Source organism: Oncorhynchus mykiss, chromosome 4, assembly GCF_057628025.1.
Source record: "Oncorhynchus mykiss isolate SJ-2025 chromosome 4, ASM5762802v1, whole genome shotgun sequence".
Taxonomy (NCBI): domain Eukaryota; kingdom Metazoa; phylum Chordata; class Actinopteri; order Salmoniformes; family Salmonidae; genus Oncorhynchus; species Oncorhynchus mykiss.
The window spans coordinates 52132810-52155709 of NC_143025.1; the positions used below are offsets into that span (position 1 = coordinate 52132810).

General features: G+C 41.1%; 1 protein-coding gene and 1 long non-coding RNA gene across 31 annotated transcripts in view; one reads left to right on the top strand and one right to left on the bottom strand.

Annotated features, from left to right (window-relative positions):
- Nucleotides 1–22900, top strand: part of LOC149984051 (uncharacterized) — a 615207-nt gene that overhangs the window by 584242 nt on the left and 8065 nt on the right. For both annotated transcript variants that reach the window (XR_016495321.1, XR_016495322.1), the window contains one exon: nucleotides 21353–21379. This is a non-coding gene — a long non-coding RNA (uncharacterized LOC149984051). The remainder of the gene's footprint in view (nucleotides 1–21352; nucleotides 21380–22900) is intronic.
- adgrl2a (adhesion G protein-coupled receptor L2a) overlaps nucleotides 1–22900 on the bottom strand; it is a 203995-nt gene that overhangs the window by 148704 nt on the left and 32391 nt on the right. For all 29 annotated transcript variants that reach the window (XR_016495320.1, XR_005051450.2, XM_090232273.1 and 26 more), the window contains one exon: nucleotides 15577–15750. Coding sequence is in view for 27 of the 29 variants with exons in the window: in XM_090232273.1 (XP_090088399.1) it covers nucleotides 15577–15676 (100 nt within the window). In the remaining 2 variants the exon portion in view is untranslated. The remainder of the gene's footprint in view (nucleotides 1–15576; nucleotides 15751–22900) is intronic.

Sequence of the window (22900 nt, forward strand, 5' to 3'; positions counted from 1 at the left end):
TAACTGGATAGTAATTATAAATGTTATACCCTACTGGGTTTCAATTTAAATTAAGTTGCTTGCTCCTGGGTAGGTACATGATAATTACAAGTATATCCTATGTGACTGCATTGTTCTTACATTACACTTGATTCGGTATAGTCTTTGAGGCAGGTCATAACATAGAATTAAACTATTTGATAATGATATAGTTAATGACGGGGACCACAGAGTGAAGGAAAATCAGCCTACAAGTACCCAGCATGTGGGAACTCCTTGGAAAAGCATTCCTCGTGAAGCTGGTTGAGAGAATGCCAAGAGTGTGCAAAGCTGTCATCAAGGCAAAGGATGGCTACTTTGAAGAATCTAAAATATATTTTGATTTGTTTAACACTTTTGGTTACTACATGATTCCACATGTGTTATTTCATAGTTTTGATGTCTTCACTATTATTCTACAATGTAGAAAATAGTAAAAATAAAGAAAAAACCCTGGAATGAGTAAGTGTGTCCAAACCTTTGACTGGTACTGTATGTTGACCTAAGAGTTGTGCAGAGTTGGTAGAATCTTATTCAACATTAATTACATCTGTAATTGCTGCCACAAAGTATTAGGCCTAACTATGGGCTGTGAAGGCATACACAATCAAGACATTTTCGTTTTTATTCATTTTTAATTTGGAAAAAGTTCTTAACTTTTTCTTTCACTTTGAAAATGTGGAGCAGGTTGTGTAGATCTGTTTGAAAAAAACTAATTTAATCCCTTTTTAGACTGAATTTTAAGGCAGCAAAATGTGACAACTGTGCAAGGGGTGTGTAGACTTTCACTAGGCACTGTAGATTGCACTTATTTCCTATGGGGAGGACATCAAGTATCACAGGATATGTATGTGGCTGATTCCACATGGTTGGTTGATTGGCTGCAGGCTAAAGAATGCTTGCATCGGTACAGTATGCCACATTTAGCTTCATTAAAGTAATAATGATTACCAAGTACATGAGGTATAGTCACTGACATGGTCAGTTCAAATAACAGAAATAAACTGTACATCTCAGAGATAATATTGTACATCTCAGAGTGTACTGAAAGAAGATAATAAAGAGGAGTGAAGAGGAGTAAAGGTCTTCTAGGGAGAGAAGAGCTCTGTGAATACAGATGAAGGATGTGAACACTTGGTGAAAGATCCACTTGCGGCTAAGTTTCAGCATCATAGCAGAGGTTTTTGGCTAAAATATCCTGGTACTGGGTGAAGTTCATGATTTGTATTTGTATTTATTATGGCTCCCCATTAACTGCTGCCAAGGCAGCACCTACTCTTTCTGGGTTCCAGCTAAATTAAGGCAGTTATAATGATGACGCTGACCTTAACAAGGGCCCCAGGCCCAGTGGAAGCAAAATAGCCCCATAACATCAATGATCCACCACATTTTACAGTAGGTAATGGGGTTATTATCTCCTTATGGATTTTCAATCCGATGCCAAACCCACCACTGGCGTGAGCTCTATTTTCATGCCATCTGAGCAAAGCACTGGTTCCAATCCAAGTGGCAATTCCATTTAGCAAATTCCAGGGGCCTTATTTATCAGTGTTGCGTACGAACAGAAATGTTGGTGAACCATGCATGCGATCATTTCTAAGCAAAGTCTCCATTTGTACTGATACTTGAGAATGTGTTGGATTTATCAATTTGTACTGATACTTGAGAATGTGTTGGATCAATTTGTACTGATACTTGAGAATGTGTTGGATTTATTCATTTGTACTGATACTTGAGAATGTGTGGGATTTATCAATTTGCACTGATACTTGAGAATGTGTTGGATTTATCAATTTGTACTGATACATGTGAAGGTGTTGGATTTATCCATTTCTACTGACACTTGAGAATGTGTGGGATTTATCAATTTGTACTGATTCTTGAGAATGTGTCAATTTAAGCACACCTCTGACCTTGCGTACACACAGCATCTTGTGCCAATGAAATACCGTCCACCAAAAGGAGAAAAGATTGACATACAGTACTGGACCAAATCATAAACTATGAAGAAAAAAAGAAAGTACATGAATAGTTTATTCATGTATTTATTTTATAGAAACTTAAGCTTCTAATCGTTTTTTCAGGGTGCTATTGAATTCATAAACATGAAACCATTTAAGCCTAATTGAAAAATAAAGTAAATTAGAAATAGAGTGGAATGTAAGGTTGGAGGCAATTTAGTTAAACCAGTTAAATAATATAAAAGGCAACACTGAGGCATTGTGACTTGTCCAAAATGGCAACTCTTGCATTGCTGGAGGATCTGGCACAAGCTGCATTACGCAAGGAGCGTGTTTTCAATGAGGGTGCAGATCTTTTTGCTGAGAGCGACGCTTGGCTTATTAGTAGATTTCGTTTTCCAAGGCATATTTTAGTGTATCCCTGCAACCAACTCTCTCCATTATTAGAAAGGGAGACGAAACGCACCAATGCCACCCCAGTGCATACCCAAGTCCTTTCCACCCTAGGACTTTTGGCCACTGGAACATTCCAACGGGAGATTGCGGATCGGTCTGGCAATTCACAACCAACCATGAGCCAGATATTGCCTGCAGTCCTCCCTGGCATAATATCATTGACCCCACAATACAAACAGTTTCCATACACTGCTGTGCAACAGGCCAGATTGAAAAGGGATTTCCATACCATAGCTGGATGTCATTGTCATTGGAGTAGTTGACTGCACCCACATCGCAATAAAAGCACCATCATTGAACGAATTCAACTTCGTCAACAGAAAAGGCTTCCATTCTGTCAATGTGCAGGTCATCTGTGATTCACATTTGTCTTAAATGTAGTGGCCAAATGGCCATGTGGGACACATTATCATTCATTGTGCAGAACAGATCAGTTGGCCTTAACCTCCAGGAAGGAGCTGTTGAGGATGGATGGCTTATTGGTAAGTGACTTATGTTTTATTTACAAGGTTTTATTTGCCATGTTAGACCTCTACTAGGAAACAATATCTGACTGTTGTGCTCATAACTGCAGGAGACAGGGGCTACCCATTAAAAACATGGCTGATGACTCCCCTCACAAACCCCTCAAACCAACAAGAGGCAAGCTACAACCAAGCCCACGCATACACAAGAACAGTGGAGCGCACCATAGGCCTGCTGAAAGGGCGTTGGCTGTGCTTGTCTGGGACAGCAGGAAGACTGCAATACCAGCCTAGCAAGGTTTGCCTCTGAAATGACATTCCTTCAAATGCCATTACATGAAAGTAATATAATGTGCAAATTCCTTTTTAGGTTTGCTACATTGTCAAGGCTTGCAGTGTGCACCACAACATTGCAATCAAAAATGGCATTCCACTGAATGATCCACCCAGACCCGATGAGCCCATGCCTGACAGGGAGTGTTTCCCACCACCCATAGCCCTGGCACTGAGGACAAGAGTCAATATCATACAACGGTTTTAGATATTTGTTCTTCCAAATATTGTAATCAAATCGACAAGGAAAACACATTTACATTGCACAATAATGTATTGTCTTACATGTTTGACACAATCAACAAGTTCTTTCAATGATTGATTTCTCTCTCTCAGGCCGTTGCATACATCCTCCAGCTGCTGTTTGAGTCCAATAATTGATGTGTTGATCTCTTCATGTTGTTTCAGGACTGCGTCAGTCAAAACATGCTGTTTAGCTGAAGAGCTTGCCAAAGAGGACACCCTTCTGGTAGGCCTGGGGATGAGGGGGTCAGGCAAATCACCCACATCTGTGAAGATTTCATGATTTGTTATTTTTGTTATATTAATTTTGTTATATATATTTGTGATAGTTATTGTCAAGAAAAAAATATTTAGATGTGTTCCATGTCTGAATATGGTTGCGAAAAAAAAGGCTTGACTTACCATCAGTTGGTGCGTCTGGTATTCCTTCAGGGTCTGGGAGAGGGTCCTCAGTATCACCATCACAAATGATGCCAGACACTGAGGTCTCTCCAATTATGGTGCCAATGTGCTGGTCCATAGCAGACAGTGAAGAGTCACTCTGCCCTCTTCCTGTTGTACTTATATCCCTTTTGAGGATACTTTTTTTTTGCACACGTTTTCAAATCAAACCATTTCTTTTTAATTTCATTCTGCACTCAAATGAGGCCGAATTTACCACAGCTCTAACCTGCTCCCAAGCAATGTTTTTTTTTTCTCTTATTTGCCAAGCCATTGCTGAGGGCTCCAAAACGTATGGCTTGTTTTGCTTCCACTTCGGTGATCAAAAGTTTGATTTCTGGACCGAAAAGTTTTTCTTCTTTTGTTTTTGATTTCTCCATGTTGGTGGACAGAAATTAGTGACATTTCTTGGAGCTTTAAAGGGAAGGTTTTTGTCCACAAATGGTCATTAACGTGGTTCTTTATTTAAATGAGACTTCACGTGCACTAGCACTGTGTTTTAGAACGTGTCTGATTTATCAAGGAAAAATACAAGCGTTACGATCAATTGATAAATACCATTTTTTTGTACATTCTATATTTTCTTCGTACAAGTTAATATAGAAGCTTTTCTTCGCAACATTGATAAATGAGGGCCCAGGCATTTACATTTGTTGGATGATATGAGAATAGAGTTATTTGGCCACGCACACCAGTGGATATGGTATTGAAATGAGAAAATACACGAGCAGAAAATAACCCCCATACCTACTGTAAAATATTAGCCAAAAACCTGGTTGCCTCTACCAGGAGGCTGAAACTTGGCCACAAGTGGCTCTTCCAGCAAGACAATAACCCCAAGCACACAACAAAATCCAAAGAAATCAAATCAAATTGAATTTGTCACATGCTTCATGAAACAACAGGTGTGGACTAACAGTGAAATGCTGACTTACGGGCCCTTCCCAATTATGCAGAGAGAAAGAAAATAGAGAAATAATACAAAAGTAAAACACATAATAGTAAAAGTAATAATAGGTACACAATGAGTAACTATAACTTGGCTATATACAAGGGGTATCCGTACCGAGTCGATGTGCAGGGGTAAGAGGTAATTGAGGTAGATATGTATAACTAGGAATCAAGTGACAGATAGTAAACAATAGCAGCACCGTATGTGATGAGTTAAAAAAGTTATTGCAGAATATGTCAACGCAGATAGTCTGGTTAACTATTCAGCAGTCTTATGGCTTGGGGATAGAAGCCGTTCAGGGTCTTGTTGGTTCCAGACATGGTGCATCGGCACCGCTTGCCATGCGGTAGCAGGGAGAACAGTTCTATGACTTAGGTGGCTGAAGTCTTCAACAAATTTTAGTGCCTTCCTCTGACACGCCTGGCATAGACGTCCTGGATGGCAGGGAGCTAACCCCCAATGATGTACTGGCCCGTCCACACTACCCTCTATAGATGCCTTGCGGTTGAATGCCAAGCAGTTGCCATACCAAGGGGTGATGCAGCCAATCAAGATGCTCTCAATGGTCCAGCTGTAGAACTTGATGAGGATCTGAGGGCCTATGCTAAATCTTTTTCACTTTCTGAGGGGGAAGAGGTGTTGTCGTGCCCTCTTCAGAACTGTGTTGGTGTATTTGGGCCATGATAGATCCTTAGGGATGTGGACACCGAGGAGCTCTCAACTCGCTCCACTACAGCACCGCCGATGTGAATGGAAGCGTGCTTGGCCCTTCGTTTCCTGTAGTCCACAATCAGCCACTTTGTCTTGCTGACTTTGAGGGAGAGATTGTTGTTCTTGCATCACACTGCCAGGTCTCTGACCTCCTCCGCATAGGCTATCTTATCGTCGTCAATGATCAGGCCTACCACTGTCATGTTGTCGGAAAATTTAACGATGGTGTTGGAGTCGTGCGCAGCCACGCAGTTGTGGGTGAACAGGGGGTATAGAATGGGATTAAGCACATATCCCTGAGGGGCTCCCATGTCAAGGGTCAGCATGGCGAATGTGTTGTTGCCTACCCTTACCACCTGGGGGCGTCCCATCAGGAAATCCAGGATTCAGTTGCAGAGGGAGGAGTTCAGTCCCGGGGTCCTTAGCTTAGTGATGAGCTTGGAGGGCACTATGGTGTTGAACGCTGAGCTGTAGTCAGTGCAGAGTGCAAAAGAGATTGCGTCATCTGTGGATATGTTGGGGTGTAATGTAAATTGTAGAGGGTCTGGAAAAATGGCGTTGATGTGAGATATGACCAGCCTTTCAAAGCATTTCATGGCTACAGATATGAGTGCCACAGGGTGATAGTCATTTGGACGGGTTACCTTGGCGTTCTTGGGCACAGGGACTATGGTGGTATTAAAGAATGGGTCTGGGAGAATTTCAAAATGTCAGTGAAGACACTTGCCAGCTGGTCACGCATGCTCTGAGTACGCATCCTGGTAATCCGTCTGTCCCGCGGCCTTGTAAATGTTAACCAGTTTAGAGGTCTTACTCACATCGGCTACGGAGAGCGTGATCACACAGTTGCACGGAACAGCTGGCGCTCTCACACATAGTTCAGTGTTGCTTAACTCGAAGCGAGCCTTGAAGGCATTTAGCTTGTTGGGTAGGCTTGCGTCACTAAGCAGGCTTGCGTCACACGAGCATCAGAGGCAGAGTAGTGGGATTCGATTTTAGTCCCCTGTTGATGCCTTACCTCTTTGATGGTTCATCGGAGGGTGTAAGAGTATTTTATATAACCCTCCCCTAACTCGGACAACGCTGGGCCAATTGTGTGCCGGCGTATGGGACTCCCGGTCACGGCCGATAATGAACCCCAGGCTGTCTTGACGCCTCAACACTGCGACGCAGTGCCTTAGAGCACGGCACCACTTGGGAAGCCGGGTTAGTGTCCTGCTTCTTGAAAGCGACACTTCTAGCCTTTAGCTCAGTGTGGATGTTGCCTGTAATCCATGGCATCTGGTTGGGATATGTATGTACCGTCACTGTGGGGACATTGTCGATGCACAGTCCTGTAGCTTAGCATCCACTTCATCTGACCACATCCATATCGGACCACAGGCACTGCCTGTTTGAGCTTTTCTTGTAAACAATAACAGGAGGATAGAGTTATGGTCAGATTTGCCAAATGGAGGGCGAGCGAGAGCTAGCTCTGTGTGTGGAGTAAAGGTGATCTAGAGTTTCTCTTATAGTTGCACAGTGGTTCATTGGCCACAAAATCTAAATCTTAAGCATCTCAGCCTCTGGACTTGAAACCTATTGAAAACGTGTGGTTTAAATTGAAGAGGGTAGTCCATAAGTGCATACAAAGGATATCAAGGATCTGTATGGAGGAATGGTCCCAAAGTCGGTCCTTTCTGTTTGATGTTTCAGTTGATGTGCATCTAAAGACAGACTTTTGGGAATAGTGGTGGAATGTTTGTATGGATAGTAATGTTTGATATGCCTTGAAATTAATCTATTTGTAAATGCTTTGGAGAGAATTATGATTTTATTACCAGCTCTGAGAATGTGTAGAAATGCTGATGACAGACATTATTATTATTATTATTATAATATCATTAAATTAAATATCCTAATGTAAAATATGTTTTGTTTTCTGTTCATTTCTTGGCACACATCAATTATGGAAATTACAAGGGATGATTGAAATGAGCAGGTTTGGGGAGTAACGGATTACAAAGGATTACATGTAAAGGATTACAAAAACCAGTTACTCTAATCCATTACCATACCAGCAAAAATACTGTAATCAGATTACAGATACTTTCGAAAAACTAGATGATAATTTAGAGGATTACTTTTAAATTCATAAAGGATGTTTGTGAAACAAAATCTTTGACACTTCTCTGTAATCTCAATGACATTGAAATCAGCATTGAAAAAAGGTGCAAGTTTAAGTTTGTTCCACCTGCGCGAGTCTGACCAAAATGATGACACACTAAATGTGTTTGATGGATCGCGGGAAAAGAGCAGGAATTGGCTTTTGTAGGCTTCAGTCCAAGATATGTCTTCCAATGGTGTGACTACTGTTGGCATCCAAAGGTTACCCAACTTGTATAAATGCTTGGAGGTAAGGATGACAGCACTTACTATAGATATCTACAGTTGAAGTTGTAAATTTACATACACTTAGGTTGGAGTCATTAAAACTCGTTTTTCAACCACTCCACAAATGTATTGTTAACAAACTATAGTTTTGGCAAGTCGGTTAGGACATCTACTTTGTGCATGACACAAGTCATTTTTCCAACAGACAGATTATTTCAGACAGATTATTTCACTTATAATTCACTGTATCACAATTCCAGTGGGTCAGACGTTTACATACATTAAGTTGACTGTGCCTTTAAACAGCATGGAAAATTCCAGAAAATTATGTCAAGGCTTTAGAAGCTTCTGACAGGCTAATTGACATCATTTGAGTCAATTGTAGGTGTTCCTGTGGATGTATTTCAAGTCCTACCTTTAACTTCAGTGACTTTTGGATTGACATCTTCGGAAAATCAAAAGAAATCAGCCTCAGAAAAAACATTGTCGATCTCCACAAGTCTGGTTCATCCTTGGGAGCAATTTCCAAACACCTGAAGGTACCACGTTCATCTGTACAAACAATAGTACGCAAGTATACACACCATGGGACCAGGCAGCCGTCATACCGCTCAGGAAGTAGACGCGTTGCGTCTCCTAGAGATGAACGTACTTTGGTGCGAAAAGTGCAAATCAATCCAAGAACAACAGCAAAGGACCTTGTGAAGATGCTGGAGGAAACAGGTAAAAAAGTATACAGAGTAAAACGAGTCCTATATCGACATAACCTGAAAGGCCGCTCAGCAAGGAAGAAACAACTGCTTGAAAACCGCCATAAAAAAAGGCCAGACTAAAGATCGTACTTTTTGGAGAAATGTCCTCCTCCTATGTTTGGAGGAAAAGGGGGGTGGCAGCAACATGTTGTGGGAGTGCTTTGCTGCAGGAGGGACTGGTGTACTTCACAAAATAGATGGTATCATGAGGGAGGAAAATTATGTGGATATATTTAAGCAACATCTCAAGACATCAGTCAGGAAGTTAAAGCTTTGGTTGCAAATGGGTCCTCCAAATGGACAATGACCCCAAACATTGACCCCAAAGTTGTGGCAAAAACAAAGTCAAGGACCTCAATCCTATAGAAAATTTGTGGGCAGAACTGAGAAAGTGTGTGTGAGCAAGGAGGCCTACAAACCTGACTCAGTTACACCAGCTCTGTCAGAAGGAATGGGACAAAATTCACCCAATTTATTGTGGGAACCTTGTGGAAGGCTACCCGAAACATTTGACCCAAGTTGAACAATGTAAAGGCAATGCTACCAAATACTAATTGAGTGTATGTAAACTTCTGACCCACTGGGAATGTGATGAAATAAATAAAAGCTGAAATAAATAATTATCTGTACTGTTACTCTGACATTTCACATTCTTAAAATAAAGTGGTGATCCTAACTGACCTAAAACAGGGAATTTTTACGAGGACTAAATGTCAGGAATTGTGAAAAACTGAGTTTAAATGTATTTGGCTAAGGTGTATGTAAACTTGACTTCAACTGTAGATAGCGCATTGATGTGAATAAATACTACTGCTCTCTCATTTAGCTATTGGCGCCTTGTTGTGGATGGCTGTTCACAAATCTAAATGTGTATTTGAACCCAATAATGGTTGAATTGAACTGCCTACCAATCATTGTATTTGAAACCGGTGGACAGCCAGTGAAAAATGAGCTCTTGCAACAGCTGCACAGTGTGGATCCAAGCCTATGGAATACAAGTGGGGATTTTTTTTCATCAGTAGTGCTCAAAGCATGCCATTTCATGAGTGCAGCATTTATTTTTCAACTCTATTAGTCCAATTAGTTCTCCATGACAACAAATTAATAAACAACAGAGTAGGGCTGGCTAATAAGTCCTTAGTTGTGGGGTCATGCTCAGGTAAACAATTTGGCTAATCTATACGTCCAAGTACTATTCGTGAAAATTAAGGGCAAAACATTTTTGGGGAATGACTGGAATTCTGATAGACTTTGGTTTTTAATGTCAGAATATAATTTAAAGACCTAAACTGCCTCACTTTGAAATTGGGCAAGAGAGTGATTTCACCCTATTGAACATGGCCTTAGACAGTATCCTATGTAACCATGGTCACCTCTCAGAACAGTGCAAGTTTCAAGTGCTCCTGGATCATCTGAAAATGCCAAGTGCACAGAAACTGGCAAAGTAATACATGTATGACACTAGGCCATATACCTCAGCTCTCAATGCCCTAAATGCCAAGTATGGACAGCCCCATCAGCTCGTCCAGTGTGACATTGGCAACATTCTCAATGCATCACATGTGAAGGTAAGAATTTGCTTTCTCCATCCAATCCTTCATAGGCATGCTGCAGATATTGGAAGGTCACCAGGGTGCTGAGTTCAAATGTGTAAAAGCTACTGGGTAAATTGTCACCTGAATACCGTGATTGGGTTTATTGAGAGCTGCTTGACTCATGGTCTCTTAGAGTAGGACAAACCTATACCCTCCAGAACCTGTCTGGCTGGTTGCAGGTGTAAGCAAGGGCCGGAAGACTCTCACAGACAGCCTTTGTTCTCTACCAGGACAAGCGGGAGGTTAACCGGAAAGAACCATGGTGCCTGGGTACCCCCATGTTACTGACCAGTGAACATGAACACAAACAAGTCAGTTACAGATCTCCTCGTGGTAAGCAGCAACAATCGAACCAAAACAAGCCCAAGTTTGAATTCCATTGTCCTTACTGTGAAGGGGAAGAACACTTCTTAGGCTCCTGAGTTCAAGCAGCTCTCGAGGGAGAAGATCAGGGATTGGATCTCAGTTAAAGTATGCTGCTCGAAGTGTGGGCGAAAATACTCCCCAAAGGAATGCACCCTAAAAAACCTATGCAACACCAGCATGGAGGTAAACCTCACCGTGCTGCAAGAGATCAGGAGCGTCCTTATGGTCAGCACCGACAAAGCCGAGACTGTCTTCTACCTTGACTGCCCAAACCGCTCAGCCCGAGTGATGTTAAAAGTGGTTAGACTAATCTTAAATCATGGTGAAGAGGCGATGGAGACCTTTCCCATCTTTACTACGGCTCTGAACGTTCCATCATTCTCCCTGCTGCTGCCTACTGTCTTGGGTTAGAGGGTGAATCAGAGGTACTGAGCCTTCAAACTATTTGTCAAGATGTACTCCAAGAAAGCAGAGCTTCTGTGGCCTTCACCATATCCCCTGAAGGAGACAGCGGCACCTGGCATCAAGTCCACAGTGCAGTCACAGCAGACAGTATCTGCCTAGCGGAGCACACCTCCCCTTCTGACATGCTTCAGAGGAAGTTCCCACAACTGAAGGTCATGCCGCTGCCAAAGATCCACAGGCCACGGCCTCTATTGCTCATAATCTATACCTGCTGGTCCCCATTGAGCCAGTCCATACTGGCCCTGTGGGAGGCCCTGTCGCTGTCCACACCTTGCTAGATTGGGCTGTGCAGGGCCCAGCAAGCCTGATGTCACACACATGTTCAGCAATGCCTATCCGCTACCATTGCTTCCCCAGCCACGGAATTCCTTGAGAATGTACAGAAGCTATTTTAGGTGGACACATTCCCTAATTGGAAAGGAAGTCACATGTTCCAAACAAGATCAGTGTGTCTTGAATCTCCTGGAGGAAAAGACCACAATAATCTTGGTGGAAGTCCTCCAGAGATATGCAAATGCTCTACTCTGGGCCCCCATGAGCCCACAGCTGCATCTTACAAAACAAGCAGTGATGCCTTCCATTCATGGCACTGAGCGTCGGTTGCTTAAGAATCCAAGGCTGGCCAAAGTCCACCATTAGGAGATCCAGAAGCTGGTAACCTCAGGCTATGTCGCCAAACTTACTCTTGATCCTGAGTAAGGATCCCTGGAATCCTGTTACCTGCCACGCCACCTCTTTGAGCAACACAGCGGCAAATTCAGACTAGTGTTCAACCTAGCTCCTGGTGAAGGGGACACTGCAAGACACCTTCCTGTGGAGTGCAAGCCAACTCCACCTCATCCTCCAGTGACATGGGTCAGATCCTCAGTGTTCCAACAGCATGCAGCTGTGGGCTCATGGGGGCCCAGAGTAGAGGCATTGCATACCCCCTTCCTGCAATTGCCATTCATGCACGCCACCCTCCAACAGAACCATCACCCATGGTGCTCCATGCGGCGGCAGTACCACTCCCCTTCATCATCCGCCTACCTGACCTGGACCCAGTCACGGCAACCCCTTCTGGGCAAACATCAAACACTACTTCAGACTGGTGGCCTGTTTGATTAACTAGCCTGAGGTTGACCTAGATCAAAGCATGACCTAGATCAAACCAGGCCCGTTTGCAGAGCCCCATGAGGAGTAAGAGCAAAACCAGCAGAGACCACTTTTAGCTGTAGAAAAGGCTAACGTTAACCGTCTCTTTTTAATTGCACTATCCATCCCTTTAATTGCAGTTACCTCTGAGCCATAGATCGTAACGTATCAGGCCTATCAACTCCCGAGATCAGGCTGGTGTTACCCGAAGTTAAATGGCTAGCTAGTTAGCGCATGCTAACTAGAGGGACGGAAGCTTTACTGTTACACTGGCAATACTAAAGTGCCTATAAGAACATCCAATAGTCACAGGTTAATGAAATACAAATGGTATAGAGGGAAATAGTCCTATAATTCCTATAATAACTACAACCTAAAACTTCTTACCTGGGAATATTGAAGACTCATGTTAAAAGGAACCACCAGCTTTCATATGTTCTCATGTTCTGAGCAAGGAACTGAAACATTAGCTTTTACCAATTATCCTTGTTAAATACCTGAGTTAATTGGTCTTATTAGTTTAGTGCTAAGCCATCCAAGCAGTAGTAAAAAACCTCTCCAGCATATATCATTTTATTTCTGTTATCTGTGCATCCAATACCCAACTGTGAGTAACCCACAATACTGTTTACATTTTCCTTTCTGTTTGATGTTTCAGTTAATGTGCATCTAAAGACGCACTGTTGGGATTAGTGGTAGAATGTTTGATGTTATACGGAAAGTAATGTTGGGTATGCCTTGAAATTAATCTATTTGTAAATGCTTTGGGGAGAATGATGGTTTATGATTTGACTACTGGCTCTGAGATTTTGTTGGAATGCTGATGACAGGGAATAATATTATTGTATTTATTATATATGGTCATGTGGATTCTCATATCTTTTTTAAACATACAATCTACTTGCAGAGAAGCCACTCAACATTTTACATTACATTCAGTCATTTAACAGACTCCCATCCAGAGCGACCCACAGAAGCAACCAGGGTCAACGCCCTGGCACAGACAGATCTCCCACAAGCTAAAAAACGGGAACCCAAACCAGCAAAATATCAGCCTCCGGCCCAAGCTCCCAACTGCCAGGCCACCAACCCTCCGAGACCAACCGCCAGGACACCAGCTCTCCCACAGTTCCTGAGAGCTGCCCCTCAACCATCAGAGACCCTCCCCCCGTCCCCAAAATCATAATAAAATGATTCCATTGTATAATTATTCCATTCCATGCATGTGTACAAACACCTGTGCAGCATCAGCCTCAAGCAAACAGGCATTAGCTGTAACAGTGTCTTTCAAACATACTTTTTGTTTTGTTTTATTTTGACTTTATTTTTGTACTTTTATGTTTGACCATCATTCTATCCCCCACCCAGCAACTCCACTCCCACTTGTCTCCAATTCCACATCCCAACCCTCAGCCGATCCCACCCATCTCTACTGGCCACCTCTTCGGATTACACGCCATATATCTTTCAACTATGCTGTGATGTTTAACATACAATTTGAATCTATCTAGTCAAATAAAATCCACAAATTGCAAGTTGAAGATAAATACTTTTACTAAGAGTATTAGTAATTGACTGACCAGGTCTCTCCACATCTCCTAACAATGCTATTTCCAAACTCAATTTTAGATTAATGTTATTCTACCTCACCCAGTGCACTAGTTAAATAGGCAATCTGCCTTAACAGTAATGTTTGCTCATCTTTATCATGGTGTCAATAATTTCAGACCACACTGTACGTATGCCCACAGAGTCAAATGGGGACGATGAGATGTGAATTTTCGAGGGATGTAAAGGAAAGAAGAGTGGGAGAACTCTCAGAGCAATCAATCTTGCAGTCTCTTAAATCAAAACTTCTAGCCATTTATAGCACGGCAGTAACCCATTTTAATTCAATTATAAAAATGCATTAAAAATATATTACAGGCAGGATGCAGTTTAATGAACCATGTTTACTTGGGAATATTATTTAATGAAACTCCTGCAAGGCCGAGAACCGTTGTTAGAACGGGACTGCGAGGAGAAGAGGGGCTCACGAGAAACCAAATGAAAAGGTTTCATATGGTTAGTGAATAGGTGCATCTATTAACGCAGGCTGAAAACGGTGACTTCCTTCTTTTTGCTCGTTTTCAGGACAATATCTCTCAGTTCAGGCAAAAGATTACTGTCATCATTCTTCAAACTTCACATTTCTCTAGTATATGCTACTTATTGTGATGAACGATATCAGAGAAGTGTCCACGATAAGTGCTCGGTTTGGTCGGTGTTGATAATTTTTGTTTTATCGTCTCACCTCCTGTCAGCATTCACCTTGGTCCTCTACTACGTAAATCCCTTCCAGCCCACAGGCTACACTACACCAGACAAGCAGCAACAGACCATTGTAGCAAAGACTGTGGCTGTTTTTCCAAGTGGCACCCTATTCCGTACATAGTGCAATACTTTTGACCAGAGCCCATAGAAAGTAGTGCACTAAGTAGGGAATAGGGTGCCATTTGGGACTAACTCTGTTGTGAGTCCACCTCAGTGTTAGATGGGATCATAATATGCACAGGATTGGGCATCTATATTTCATGAACAAATTATGATTTTTTTTGTTTGATTCACCCATATAGGATAACCGCTCCTTGTCAATCCAACCATTAGAAGAAAGAGCAGTGAACAATTGGCACAAATAAACCCCCAAAACAGTGCCTTTACTGATTCCTTGCATTGTAAAGATGCTACATTTGGCATAAAGCCTACATTTGAAATATTGGAAGATCCTAATACATTTGTGGGTGTACTATTCCTGCCATTATGCATATTATGTTGGCCTGAATGGTTATGAGATAGTTCAGGCATGATTCTGATCTATTTTAGTCTATTAATCAAAGCCCAATTTTTCTGTGATTAAAAACATTTATGGTTTAGATTTCTAGGTTAAGATGGACAGTATATGCAAGGGAATCTCAGTGCAAAATTAAACATGTATCCAGTAGAAGCTTTGATTGCACCAGGGACAAGTGATGCTTTGAAGCAGAAAATCTCAAACCAATCACAATTCACCAACTAATGAAATCACTCAATATTATCCCGCATCCTCTGAGGCCACTGTATTCATACAACTACTGCATGCAGTCAGAGGCGCTACTCTGCAAAAGTGACCATTTTATTTCAGAGCCTAAATGCTAAACTTGAGGAAGACAATGAGAAGAACAGGCCCTTTCCCTGTCTAATTGTTACAAAAAAACATTGATATTAATATATAATTTTCTAACTTCAAAGGATTTCAATATTAGGTTATTGCACATAACAGGACTGTGTACTTACCCTCTGAAGACTGGATTAGGGCCATTGCAATAAGCCAGCAGAAGGTTGGTAGTTTCCACAGAGAGCATGCCATAGTGCCTTGGGTGGATGGTCTCTGCATGATTTGGTAGCGATGACTGGGGGTTAAAGTCCAGGCAAACAGCTCTCAAAGATGTTCATCCTTGATCCTCTCACCTGCAAGGCAAAGGAAGGGAGACATTCTTCTCATGTTCAAAAGTCCATTGGTGTCAGTCAGTCTTGAATTTCACACAATATGTAGTTAGTTTAGTTTGTTCGTTGTGGAATTTTTTAAACCCAAACTGTAAAATGCTACAAATCCAGACCAGCTAGTAAAAAAAAAGCCACGAAGTCAATAATCCGGAGGAGGGAAATCCCGTAATGGAAGCTAAGTGCTGAGTGACCATTCAATAGGGGTGGGCCTAGTGGCTGCTACTACTCAGAGGTCCCGCTTTCACCTCCACATGACCAAGAGCTAGCAGTGCTCACCAAGTTATCTGCTGCCCCAAACAAACAAACAAGCTAGCCAAATGGTGTCTCTCCACACAGTTGTTCTGAGTGAACACAATCATGAGTAGCTCCATGAGTAGCTCCTCCCACCCCAAAATCCCTCCCCTGTCATTCAGGCTGAATTTGTTGGTTTGTTTTCTTGCTACTACAAAGGAAAAAAGCAAGCTGTCATGGATACAGAGCACAACCGACTGGCGGGCTTGCTGGGTGAAACCAAAATGCCTTACCTGGAAGCTCATGCGTGGTGCGTGCACTCCTAATAGATCCCCTTTGTCTGCATGTTTACACTCACTAGCTGCACCCGTCCTCGTCTCCCATCAACCATTATCACATTCACCCAGGGACCCACCATCACTCGGGTAACAAGGCACACAGGACCCCAGTAGAACCTTTTCTTTTCTTTTGCCTTTTGAGAAATCAAAAACAACTCCACTCTTATTTTTCTGCTTGCTACACTGCCCCAAAGGCCAGAATCACGATATTCTTCTAGGTGCTGTAAGTACTTGTAGTTGCATTCTTGTCAGCCAGTCACAATAACACTACAGAAACATTTATGGTGATGAAATCTATTTGTAATATATTGCACAAATCTGATACAAAACCTATCCGTGTGCATTCGCTTGCATAAAGTTACTGGTAAATGCATGCGGCATCAAAACAGATTTATCAAGGAATGTGATTATAGTTAGTGAATTCTTAAGACCACTGTAAACCAGATCTGAGTCTGAACAATATCCATATTACAGTACATTGTGTGTGTAACCGGGGTGAAATGGCTAGTTAGTTAGCGGTGCATGCTAGTAGCGTTTCAATCGGTGACGTCACTCACTCTGAGACCTTGAAGTACTTTTTTCCCTTGCTCTGCAAGGGCTGCAGCTTTTGTGGAGCAATGACCTGGGGAATAGTTACAGGGGATGAATGAACCAGTTGGAAGCTGGGGATGATTAGGTAGCCATGGTGGTATGAGGGCCAGATTGTAATTTAGCCAGGACACCGGGGTTAACACCCCACCGATAAGTGCCATGGGATATTTAAAGACACAGAGAGTCATGACACCTGTTTACCGTCCCATCCAAAAGACGGTACCCTACACAGGGCAATGTCCCCAATCACTGCCCTGGGGCATTGGTACCATGTGTAGGGTACCGTCTTTCGGGTGGGACGGTAAATAGGTGTCATTGAATCTCTGTGTCATTAAATATCCAATGGCACTTATCGTAGGAGTGTGTTCAGAGGATCCCTGGTTCGAGCCCAGGTTGGGGCAAGGAAAGGGATGGAAGCAAGCCTGTTAGTTTGATTCTGTTATTTAAATTGTTAAATAACGAGCCTAGTAGTTTAGCCACGAAAAAAGGCAGGAACCTTCCTGCTAGCCATGACTGGCTGAACTAATAGATGGGCTGGACATGCAGGGCGATGAGTTTGGATTGGTCTGCCATGTAGCATGCTTCTGTTTATAACGTGAGCTGCTCAGTATGTGTTGATAGTCATTTCTACCACGCTGTTTTTTGAATATATAACTTTAGCCATCGAGAACTACAAAAGTTTTGCTACTTTTCTCAACAACATTGATGCCCTAATTTAGCAGGCACTATCGACAGATCAGTTGGAAAAAGTGACTTGCTACTGACCATGGTCAGTGTGAACCGGAGTGACTTGACACAACGCTGGCCAAACAAGATGTAGCTAAAAATAAAACTTAGTTAAATGGTTCCAGTCTGCTGCGAAGCGTTCATCCATGTAAGAGGCTATCTACATTTTCAGATATTATACGTTTCTAATTTTGTCAAAGTTGTTTTCATTACAAGTGAAAGCATACTGTTAGCTAGATAGCGAAACCATATTCAAATCAGAAATCAATTTGCATTCTTAGTTAGAGCCTAATGTTAGCGAGCTAACATTGAACCTGGTTGGTTAGCTTTAGCTACCTGGAGATATATACTACAGCTACGACAATGTTTGTATTGGTTGGTAGTAGTATGAGTTGGGATTATGCCGGTCCATTGTTTACCAAGCTAGCTAGCTACATGTCTACACAAAACACTTCACCCAAGATGATTACATGACCCATCAAGTTAGCCAGGTGTGTCTGGGGGTGATTACTGCCATCAATTGTATTTCATGAACATGTGTACATGTCTAGATAATAGTGACCCATCCACTTAGCTAGATGTGTCTGGAGGCTCTTTATAGCATTTTCTTCACATGACCCATCAAAGTGTGTCAGAAAAGCGTAATCTAATAATTATAATCTAATATATCTAATATATATATAATATATATAAAATGTTTTATCTGCACACTCTGTTTTTGATATTGCTACAATGCAAGTAACCATTTCACTGTACATTATTTTCATTTTTGGAAAAATAACGTTCCCAAAGTAAACGGGCTATTTCTTAGGACCAGATGCTAGAATATGCATATAATTGACAGCTTAGGATAAAAAACACTCTAAAGTTTCCAAAACTGTAAAAATATTGTCAGTATAACAGAACTGATATTGCAGGCGAAAGCCTGAGAAAAATCCAATCAGGAAGTGACTCTTATTTTGAAACCCCTGTGTTCCTGTGCATCCCTTATTGCCCATTGAAAGGGATATCAACCAGATTCATTTTTCTATGGTTTCCATAATGTTTCTATAGCCACTAGACATAGTTTCAGGCTTTTATTTTGAAAAATGAGCGTGAACGACAACATTGCGTCAGTGGTCAGGTGGTGGCTTTCAGAGTGATTTGTGCATAATAGACATTGTTCCTCTCGCTCCTACTGAAAAGCCAATTGTCCCGGTTGATATATTATCAAATAGATATTTGAAAAACACCTTGAGGATTGATTATAAAAAACGTTTGCCATGTTTCTGTTGTCGTGACCACAATTTCCGGTGGATTTCTCAACAAAACGTGGACAAGAAACGGAGGTATTTCGGCTATAAAAATAATCTTTATGGAACAAAAAGGAACATTTGCTGTCTCTGGGAGTCTCGTGAGTGAAAACATCCAAAGCTCATCAAAGGTAAACGATTTAATTTGATTGCTTTTCTGATTTTCGTGACCAAGCTTCCTGCTGCTAGCTGGACATAATGCTATGCTAGGCTATTGATAAACTTACACAAATGCTTGTCTTGCTTTGGCTGTAAAGCATAATTTCAAAATCTGAGATGACAGGGTAACAAAAGGCTAAGCTGTGTTTCACTATATTTCACTTGTGATTTCATGAATATGAATATTTTCTAGTACGATTTTTTGTCTGTTGCGTTATGCTAATTAGTGTAGTTGATGACAATTGATGACGGGAGGGGTAGTTTAAATTAAGAGACGGTGTACGATGCTGAATGGGTGTAGACAAAGAAGACTTCTCCAGTGGGTTTACCAAAACATTCAAGGCCCATTTTCTCAAAAGTTGAGTTACAAGTTTATCGACTATCAAAGCAGAATTACTTTCCCAATGTTCTTCAACTGCAGTGTATGATATACCATTTTCTAGCTCTGAGTCTCTACTTTTATCCAATGTAAAAAACACAATAAAAATGTTTTCTACATAAGACCGAATCTAGGTGGCCGGTCACATTTATAAAACTGAACTTGACATGAGAATGTGCTTATCCTCCCACAAACTTTAGACCATGCGTACACACAGTTTGTTGTGGTTACAAAAGTTGTCTAGTAGTAGCCTTGTACAAATGGGGAATATATGATAACACATATTCATAACAAAAAAATGAGTAGGCCTAGTTAAATATAATAACAAGATGCAATAATTTGCCAGTAGTGAGAAAAGCGAAAAGCGATTTATCTTTGCATACTACAGTAATTAGAAATAGGAATATATTTTCTTTTTTTTAATTTCCATGATCATTGCAGAATAAATTCCTCACCTTTTCTCACTGTGATGGGTTTATAGGCTACTCGCAAAATAGCTTATAGGCCTATAACAAGTTAGGATAGACTACCATTCACCCCATCTCTCATTGAATTGGACCCGCTTCACAGTTGTAAATAGATAAGCTATTTCAAGTAGCCTATTTTACTCTATGCGAGTTTAATGGTAGATCAGACGGTTCAACTTTTCCACTGACTTTTGTAGGCAATGTCTGAGTACTGTAATGTGGCATTTCTAACGTAGAAAATATTTAATTTATAAACATAATACACATCATAACCACTGCAGAATATATTCCTCACCTTTTCTGGTCATGATGAGTTTATATTCCCATAGTAGCCATACACCAAATTGCAATGCGCATCTCCCATTTAATTGGCGTAGGATATTGTAAGTAAACATTTTTTTCTCTCTATGTAACCGACAGCATGTGCGGTTTATAAGATACAGTAGAATTTAATAGGTGAGCAGACAGTTGATATTTTGCATTGAAGTGTATAGACTCCCTCTGTAAGTAGGCCTACTATAGTTTTAAAAAAAATCCAAATAGACAATGTTTCAAAATTCACAGGCAGTGGCATATTTATGTTTGAGGAAAATACAAAATATTATTGCATTTAAACAATCTATTTACAGGTCCACAACCATTTGCAATTGCTTTCATCGTTCAGAAACAGTCAGATAACACAAACTCCTCCAAAGACATTTGATCAAGTTCGCCATTGCAATTCCTTTAGATACTGTCTTGGCCTAATTCCAATACTTCCAAACTATACAGTAATGATGATAGGTCTGATTTAGAATGGGAAACATGGGTATGTATGGCATGCGCCAAGTTTATAAATCTTTAGCAGATGTTTAGTGTTAAATTTACACAACGGTTATAAATGAGGCCCCTGCACAATTGGCACTCCTCACACTGTGTGTGTGTGTGTGTGTGTGTGTGTGTGTGTGTGTGTGTGTGTGTGTGTGTGTGTGTGCGTGCATGGGGAGAGGAGTACGTGTGTGTGCGTGCCTGCGTGCATGTGTGTGTGTGTGTGTGGGGGGGGGGGGGGGGGGGGTATGCATTCCACCATCGCTGCTATTAGGTGATGATGATAGGGACTGTATGGGACAGAACTGGTCATATTGTCCTACACCAAATAATTTTAGCTACTATGAATGGTGTGTTAATCTGTACAACTATGGTTACTATTTTTGTCACTAATAGTATTATTATTTTAATGTTAATACTACAGTTGGTATTATTATCATTATTGGTATTATCATGATTATTGATATTATTGTTGCTATTATCATTATCATTATTTCTGTTCTTATTGGTATGAGGTATGACCAGAAACACAGATTACATTGAATCTCATGTTATATTTGCTTCCTTCAATTTCAGATTTCTACTGCCTGCAACTTGTTAAAGGTAATTATATTTTTGTAGGACCTACCTATGTGTATTATCTGTCTAATTTGAAAATGAATGCATTTGGGGAGAAGAAAAAAACAATTATACCAAATGTATATAGTACAACCGAGGTGAAAGGGGTAGAAATGCTTACTGCTCTAACCTGTTTGTGTGTAACTGGCCCTTTGAGCTTTTTTCAAGGGAAGTGTCCCAACTTCTCATGGGCCCTAGGATCAATGTTATGGAGCACACATGGAAAATCCAAAAATGCTACCCATGTGATGTTTTAGGGGAGGGACAAAGGAGGCAGTCCTCCTTTGTCCCTCCCAAAGGAGGCAGTCCTTAGGAACATTAGAAATCTCATACATAGATATGCCTAGCAGCTTGATTGCAATGGTACTTTTTGGTAGTAAATTCATGTATTATGGTAAGTATAACTGAAACTTGTATCTCATTTTGGTAAGTGGTAAAATAAGTATAGCTAATTATAATTTGTAATGGTTTAGCAGATTATAAAAAGACGATCAATCTTTACCTAGCTAAAAGACAAGGAATGTAATACCTATTGTTTACAGTGTGTGGAAAATGGACTGGGAGGGACACGTTTATTTCTGTGGGGAAAAAAAATCTAAAGGGGTGATGATATTAATTAACAATCATTTGATCCGAAAGTGCAAATTGTCCAAACAGACCCAAACGGACCAAATAATGATGATCCACACTTCTTCGAAAATATACATAACCATCTATTGAGCTTGCAGGGAACACATTATCCTGTTATTACGGTGGGAGATTATAACACAGTTTTAAGCAGAGGTGGGGCCAAGTCACTATTATTCGAGTGACAAGCTACAAGGTCCAAGTCTAAAGTTGAGCCCCAAGTAGAATGGGTCGAGTCAAGTTCAAGTCGTGCGTTCTAAGAGCAAGACAAGTAAAAAAAATCTGGCAATGATTTGTTCAACTACAAATCTTTGTTTATTTATTGAGGCTACCAGACAGCCCTTTTCATTATTTTGTCTACAAACATTTTGATTATATTATAATACATTTGAACAACAAATTCCAAATTCAAGTAATTCAAGCAATTTTGACATACCAGAAAACCAGAAGGCCTATATTAGTAATTTCTACTTGATGCCCCTTTGCTGGTGAGCTTGCAAAGTAAACGGTTCATATTCTCGATCACCAACCAATTCTTGGAGTGGCATATTAATTTATGGCAATACTCTCTCCCTACAATTTGACGTTTGTGCTGCACCAGATCCTATAGCTCTACAGCAAATCAACAATCTGCTTGCTAGCTCAGTGGTTTTTACTTTTTGACCTTTGGTGTGAGGTTCTATGGACATATGATTCAAAAGTGTAACTTTTTGGACGACATGGTTCACATTATGCCTGGAGAAAACCAAACACTGCATTTCACAGGAAGAACCTCTTACCAACGGTCAAGCATGGTGATGGTGGGGACAGCAGGCAGCCTAGTGGTTAGAGCGTCGGACTAGTAACCAAAAGGTTGTAAGATCAAATCTCTGAGCTGAC